Source organism: Halyomorpha halys, unplaced genomic scaffold (genome assembly GCF_000696795.3).
Source record: "Halyomorpha halys isolate HHAL.00 unplaced genomic scaffold, Hhal_1.1 Scaffold7.1, whole genome shotgun sequence".
NCBI lineage: Eukaryota > Metazoa > Arthropoda > Insecta > Hemiptera > Pentatomidae > Halyomorpha > Halyomorpha halys.
In genome coordinates, this window is record NW_027110368.1 from 2152945 (window position 1) to 2160845 (window position 7901).

The 7901-nt window shown below is 30.9% G+C and overlaps 1 protein-coding gene across 2 annotated transcripts in view; it reads right to left on the reverse strand.

The window, feature by feature from the left end:
- The window catches only part of LOC106677306 (aquaporin), a gene marked incomplete at its 3' end in the record, with an annotated part of 133659 nt that extends 127747 nt beyond the window's left edge, over nt 1-5912 (reverse strand). Inside the window, 1 exon segment of one of the 2 annotated variants that reach the window (XM_067048539.1) lies at nt 5841-5912. In XM_067048539.1, the coding sequence (XP_066904640.1) occupies nt 5841-5884 (44 nt within the window). 2 annotated transcript variants of the gene reach the window in all.
- Nucleotides 5913-7901: the final 1989 nt, after the last annotated feature.

A 7901-nucleotide genomic window follows, 5' to 3' on the forward strand; every position in this document is an offset into this window, starting at 1 on the left:
TGGAATTCCTAAGGGATAATAAAATTCTATAGGCTAGAAAACAGTACTCCATTTCAGTATAACACTTTTATAGCCCAACGAATCATCAATTTTTACTATAAATCGTCGGACGAATCTATAACCCATTAGACAAAAAAAATTTCGAATTACTTACTAAAACTCCAATAAAATACTTTAAATAAATATTTGTGAGTTATTAATAATTCAAGAGGTAATGGACAAAATTTAATGTCCTAAGAAAATGTTTCAATGACTGTATATCATTGACAGTCTACTCAATGCATTATATTTAGGGGCGTAGGCTATTATCTTGGGTCAAAATTTCCTGTAGGAGAAACAAAACTCCTTCAGACCTGCCATACAAGACTACATCTTAATCTAGAGAAATGTCATAGATCCCTTATCAAAACCTTGTAAAACGTGCCGTGGATTTACAAAACTTTTTCACGTGTGTGCACACACTTAATATGTAGAAAGCTGAGGAGCATTTGACACCAAGAATGCTCTGAATATCTCACAGAAAGAGGCTATGAATTTGTATGTCTGCATCCCAGGACAAAACCATGAGGATTAACATAACGGTGAGGGATTAACTACACAATATCTTTTTGCTTCCCTTACATGAGAGGTGTCCATTCCTCCGATTTGAGATATCCTACACGCCTCCCTCAAGAAATTTTATTCTCCCCCTCACTTATAAAATAAAAATGGATGTATATATGCTGGTCTTTTTTTAAGAAGAACAGATATAAATGCGTTGGAATGTTTTCCCTGTTTCCCAGTTATATGGTTCCGTCCAAATTTCTTAGCCCCAAAAATGTAGATGTCACAAATTTCACTATTCATCCCTCTCTTCAGGACACCCTTGCCGTAGTTCAAGAACGCATTGCGTTTACAAGAGCTTTCATATCTCCAATATTTGATATTCTTTGACAGCTCGAGTGCTCACCGTAATATTAATTTAATTTAAATTAATAATTTAATAATTTTGGGTTCCTTAATTACTTAATTACCTAACATGGTAGAAAAAGTTCAGAAACCGACCAATGCTCTTTCAACAAGAAATTTAATTTAATATTTAAATTTTGAACTGTTTCAAGAAGAGCAATATTCCAAGACGCATTTTAATAATCACCTAATACACTTTATACAATGCTTATCATCCATTCAGTAACCTTCAGAATACAGACAAAAAGTTTTGGTCTAGGGATCTCTTGGTCGTGCGCTATTGTACTTTTGTACAATATTGTCTTTTATTATTTAGGTACCTTTATTGACCGCCACCCGGACTATCTTCCTACAATCTACTTCATACGGTCAACTATCTTCTTCCAATGTGTAATTAAGGTATCTTTTTTTTATATTATTGGTCTATACTGTTCTGTCTGAAACTATGAAGGATATGCATCATTATTTATTGTACGATTTGATGGAATGTTAGAACAACTAATTGTTTTAAAGTGTATACGCCTCGTAACCTACTGCCATGTTCATGTTGATTGATCTTATAAATTGTGAGGAAGGAATCAAGATGAGCTAATTGGCAACTGTCATTATAATATTATTATTGTCATCCATTGCTTTATTAGTTATAAAAACATTTAAATCAATTCAACACAAACTACGAGCAAATAATAGGGATATTAATGATCTTTAGTTTGACATTTTAAAGCGTGTTAAATGGAAAAAAATCATGTTAAATGGGGAAATATTTCCTTCTTTTACCATGTTAAAACGATATAGCATGTAACATGGTTGAGAGTCTATTACTAGGTCTGATAAATGGAGATGACGTCAAGCAACAGACCAGCTGAACTCATCATCATTTTGTTTGTTTTCTTAGTAACAAGCAATTTAATATTATACATAGTACTTGCTCGTAGTTTGTGTTGAATTGTTTTAAATGTTTTTATAACTAATAAAGCAATAAATGACAATACTAATAATAATAGTTTAATTACAGTTGCCAATTAGCTCGTCTTGATTCTCTTCCTCACAATTTAGAAGATCAACAAGGCACTGAGGGGCCATACTTTCACACAGCTTCCACTTTTCACTCAATTTAGGCATTTTGTAATAAATTAACTTAATCAAAACTTAGAAGTAAACAATAACATGAAGTTGTGGAAGGAAAGGTTGTAAAGCAAGTTGTTCAAAAAATCCGGATCTCTTATGCACTTAATATTTAACATGACTTTCAATAGGGCAGATCACAATTCTATATTTATAACATTTAACATGGTAAAACATTTTACATTTAACAAAACATCATGAATACCCCTAATATGTATATTTTTTTTTCCGGCCATTGGAGTCCTATACTGCCTAACCATGGTTGGGGTCAGTCAAAGTTTTTCATTTTGTGGGACCACCACGCAATGAAAAAAGTCAACTTCCCAGGCCGGATTCGAACCGGCACCGCCAATAGACATCAAATTGGTAAGACTGTGTCTTAATCACTGAGCTATGGGCGACCCGATGTATAATTTTAAATTGCTTGATACTACAACAAACAAAAAGATGACGAGCTCAGCTGGTCTGTTACGTGACGTCATTCTCCATTTAAAAGACCTAGTACAGACTCTCAACCATGTTACATGTTAAATCGTTTTAACATGGCAAAAGAAGGAAATATTCCTCCTTGATGATTTTTTCCGTTTAACATGTTAAACTAAAGATCATGAATACCCCTTATATGAGCAGAATATGTGATACCCCTAAACACATTATCCTCCTTTTGGCTTCGCCGTAGTCGGGTAAAAAATACATATTCTGTCCCATTGTCCATCAGAGTCTTTACTACAGATTAATTTTGAGAGTCCAAACAGTTTATTACAAATACACTATAAATAGTCAATGGGAAAAAATTAAAATACATTTGCTTAGTATTCAAAACACATTTTTTTTTTTCGTCTTTGGTTAATCCAACCTTTGGAGCGAACCGACCTAACCCTGGTCCGATCGTTATCTGCTTAGGAAGGTTCTGCTATATAAGAAAGTTTACGATGGTAAATACAATATCTAGACTAGGGCTACGTGCGGCAATAATTTAATCAAGATTAATATTTATTGAAATAAATTCTTGAATTTTCATTGAAAAGTAAAAACTAAAAAGTAAGTTTAATCAATTCAGAGAAAACTATTTTGAACACTGTTTAACAAATTCACCAAAGCTAATAAAAAAAAAATAGAAAATAATTAAAAAATTTAGGTTAATTTAGTCAAAGGCAAGACTTTTTTTCTCATCTCCGAAAATTATTAAAAAAATATTAGTAGGAACCTCTTTTAATACAGCCCTTCAATAGTGAATATTTCAAGTATACAACATTACTTTAAATGTCCACACAGCTTCAAGAAAGAATATCTTCTTGTAGATAGATATAAGCATTTATTATTATTAAGTTTTTGTTTACATAAATAATATTATTTAAAAAAACGGCACTTTTCATGTTAAACTTTTGTTCGTCAGTCAAGGTGTTCGTTTAAATATACAAAATAAACAAATACGTAAAAAGTTTTTAAATTACAATTTCAAAATATTAAAAAAAGCTTTATATAAATTTATTTTCCTTGTAACATTTTATTCTAAATTAACTTCTTTTAGCATCTCATTTCTACAGTTAACACTTGTTTTTAAATAAAGACATACATTTCTATAATCTGTGGTGTTCAGAATTTTTATAGTTAACAACAAATTTAGTAATTGTTTCCCTAAATTCCTTCAATATTGGGCGAACTGCAATGAAATAAAACGTATCTTCCGGTGCATTCACACTAAGAGTAGTTTTCCCATTTATCCTTGTTTGTTATTAAACATACATCACATTTCTGACAATACAGTTGAAATTTCATTCCCTTTTTCAACTGCATACATTTTAAATAAATAAACTATTTTCTACACTGGATCTAATTATAATGACAAACTATACTTGGCCATAAACTCAAAGTAATTTTCATCTAAGACCAAATATATAGCTCATATAATCATCAAAGCAAGCTTAATTTATTAAAAAAAATCTGTACCGTACTCTAAATATATAAAACTAAATTCGTTATTATGTTTAAATTAACCTTGATTAAGTTAGCGTAACTAAATGCAAAACAACAAACTTTATATTTACATTTAAATAAAAATTGTTACATGAAATCATGGGCGTACCCAGAGGGGGTACGAGGGGCAACTACCCCGCCCATCCTTTGATTCGCGATCTGATTGGGTACGCCCTTGCGTGAAACGTCTGTTCAATACCTATATATCGTTCATTGGGTGTTGGTATAAAATTAAATACGCCTTGTCAAAGCTAATATAAAAGTAAATATTTATATACGCAGAACTATTTAATAGTGATTTTTTTAAACTAATAAAAATATGTATGTTTCATTGTAATTGTTGGATTTGTAAGATTTTATTAGAGACTTACCGAATGAACGCTGGTGTGTCTTGAAACACCAAATGTCACGGAGCACAGTTCTGGACTATAACAAGCTAGGAGATAAAATGAGCAAACAGAACTATTCCTATATATCCCAGACGCAAAACAATTACTCTGATGGAGACAACGCCTAAAAGTTTTATTTATTTTATCAGTTTATGACGCATTAATATGGTAGGTGTGACAAGAGGGGTTTCCTAGTAAAATATTATTTATTATAATGTTTTTTGATCAATTTTAAAAATATATTTATTTTATAACTGATCATATATTAGCATGTTGAATGCCGTCTATGAGATAACTTGTAGTTTGCGTTCCTGTCTAGAATATCAACTACGAGTTATCTTATAGCGAGTATTCTCAACCTGTTAATATGCAACATGAATTGTTAAATTTATACTTCTAAAGATGCAGCTAAAGCCTCAAAACGTAATCCATGGTTGACTGTATATTAGTTTTAAACTAATAAAATTTACTTAACACTAGTAGTCTAGTTATTGTTCTTTAAATTTGCTTTAATATTATAAATATACTACCCACAAGATCAAACAAGAATGAAAGTATAAAATTCATTTGTTGGATCAGAACTCATTAGCACAATGTTTGAACAATTAATATGTATGATTATAATTATTGATTCAATTAAATTACACACTCATCTCTCGATTTTTTTCCCCATACAATAGAAATTAGAAGTTGAATTTCAAGGCAATTGTGAGAATAATAATGGTTCCAGATGTAGAATCTGTGGATAAAGATAACAAGGAAATTCAGGATCCTTGCATACTTTCGATTGTCTTAAGATTTAATAAGTATAGAATTGGTCATCAAGTCTGGGAAGATCCCATAATACGATGCAACTGATGCATGCTCAGAATAATAAAATCGCGATAATATTTTTATATTTAGTACTCTTTACAAAGTTGTAACTAAATTTTATCACTAATAGTTTATACACAGAACCACTGATTAAAAGTAGTCCCGGATATAAAATTGTAAAAAATATTCTCAGTCTGGATAGATCTAAAAAATAAATTTTAAATAAATAAAAAACTATTTTAAAAGTCTATTTGGTACATACTGTGTATACTGTCAAATAAGGTTCTGTTGAAAAAAATATATTAATGAGATTAATGTAGTATTGAATATTACAAATGAGAAATCATATTATAATTCAAAAAAATATTAAGAAATCATAAAATAATTTTTTTTTTTTTTTAAATGTTATTTATTTATTTTTGTTATATTTTTTTTATTTGTAAATTTTATTTACTGCCAAGTCTTACAATACTGTGTAGTTAAAGTAATTAAATTCCATATTCGTGTGTATATATAATGTTTATTAGAAATTTTTAAAGCTAAAATGAAAATAAATATACATAATCTATAAGAGGTGGAAGTACATACATCTTTTTTTCCATGGCAAAGTAGGTGGTGGTGGTGGTAGACATCTTAACAGGATTTTGAAGAACTGAATGCTTATGCAATGCCGGCAAGATTGATATAAATAAGTGTTATCTATATTTTGGTTGATGAACAGGCAGTTGAATCTACAGCAAATATAATATTAACTGCCTATATCATATTTGCCATTTGACTGAAATTGTTCAAATGAACCAGTGTTCCGAAATAACTGTGCATAGTTATTTTGAATAATTTCTGACTTATACTTTTTATTAGTAACGTTTTTGTCGCGTTAGACCTTAAAAGTTTTAGTTACATCTAGGGTTCTTAAGTTTGTATGTTTGTGTAAACGCCTAATTAGGTTCATACAAATTAAAATGTTTTCATTTTGTTGACAATACTATTGTTTTTTCCTTCTGATTATAAACTCTTTTAAAACATCTAAACTGATTTTTTTTTTTTTAAAGTTCAATAACTGCTTCGAACCCAAAAATAAACCATTTGTATATAAGAAAATGCCAAATTTTCAAATTGTTAAAGACTTTTTTATTGAGAAACCATGGCTTAGAATTATTTAAACAGTCAATAAGGATTTGTTTCCTTTATTTCTTGGAATTCGCAACTGTATTTAAGCTTCAAATACAACAAGCAAATGTGAAAAGCTATTATAGCATGAAATCTATTTGAATAAACTAATCATCAGTAGTACTCCAATAACATTTCTACATCAAATCTTTCCCCGCGCCTTGGAAAATTATCAGGAACAGAAGAGGAAGAAAGAGACGAAACTAGTAGGTTAGGGTGATGAGAGAATTTATTACGGAAAGATTGATATCTGGGCTGGATCGGCTGCATACGGTTAATGTTCCATAGAAATATGCCTTTAAAACATTCAATTTGTTGTTTACTACACACTCATTGTTTAAATTTGTTTATCTTATATAGCCAACAGAAATAATAAGGAAACCGTACTGACGGACTTGATAGACGTTTGTCCTACAGGATCTTTTATTTCGACACGGAAGCAATTATATAGCAATACCCAGCACACCATTCAATCCAAATTAGGACATATATACAATACATATATTTATATAATATAACAACAATTTTTTTCCTACCTTTTCCTTTTACAATCAATACTCGTCTACTCACTAAATACAAATATCTTAATGGGTTTTCTTTGCTATTTAACAATTTCATTCCATTTGAAAATTTTATTTCATTTAATTGACAATTATATTCTCCCTGTTTCACTCTCTCAGACTCCCCCTCTCCAGTGATCCGCTACTCACGTTCGAACCGTTAAAAAAATTAAACGAATTTATCATTAGATAGCAATGTAAAATCAAACCTAACATAATAGTCACAGCAGTAAGTGAGTTTAAAGAAAAAAAACAAATATATTTTTAAAAAAAAAACTAACATATAGATTCAAAATAAACAGAAAGTAAGTTTAAAGAAATAATTGAATGAATAAATGAACTTATTTATCAAACACAAATCGACAGGTACAAAAACTAATACACAATGAATAATCTCAAAGCTACTTCCCATGCAGGTGATGATGTATGATCCCTAGGGAGTACAAAATAACATTTTCCGCCAAAATCACTATATTCCTGATGCTAACACCTAGGTCTTCTAAGAAGCTCCTTGTTTTATCGGATATTGTTCTGCGAGATCCAAACCAAAGGCCTCTCACGGTGAACTATCTCTCTCTCCGAAGGTCTTACGGAATTTTTCTTTAAGGAAAGGGGCATTTTTCCTTCTTTTCCCTTACCACTCCACCCACCTTATCGAGGCCATTAATCTGAAATCTCACCATCGGATCCAAGACCAGAGCCGTGGCTCCGGTTTTAGAGAATGCCACAATATCAGGGCACCTTACGGATCAGTTGATGTCAACACAATAAACCTCATCGAAGCAGGTGAAGTATTTTTTTTCCCAGGAACTTCATCAATTCTTCTTTGATCCTGTGGTGCCGGCGTAGTATAAGGAGGGAGTTGTTGGAGCATTTCCCCAGAACATAGGCTGGTGTTTCAGATTCTCTGCCGCACTTG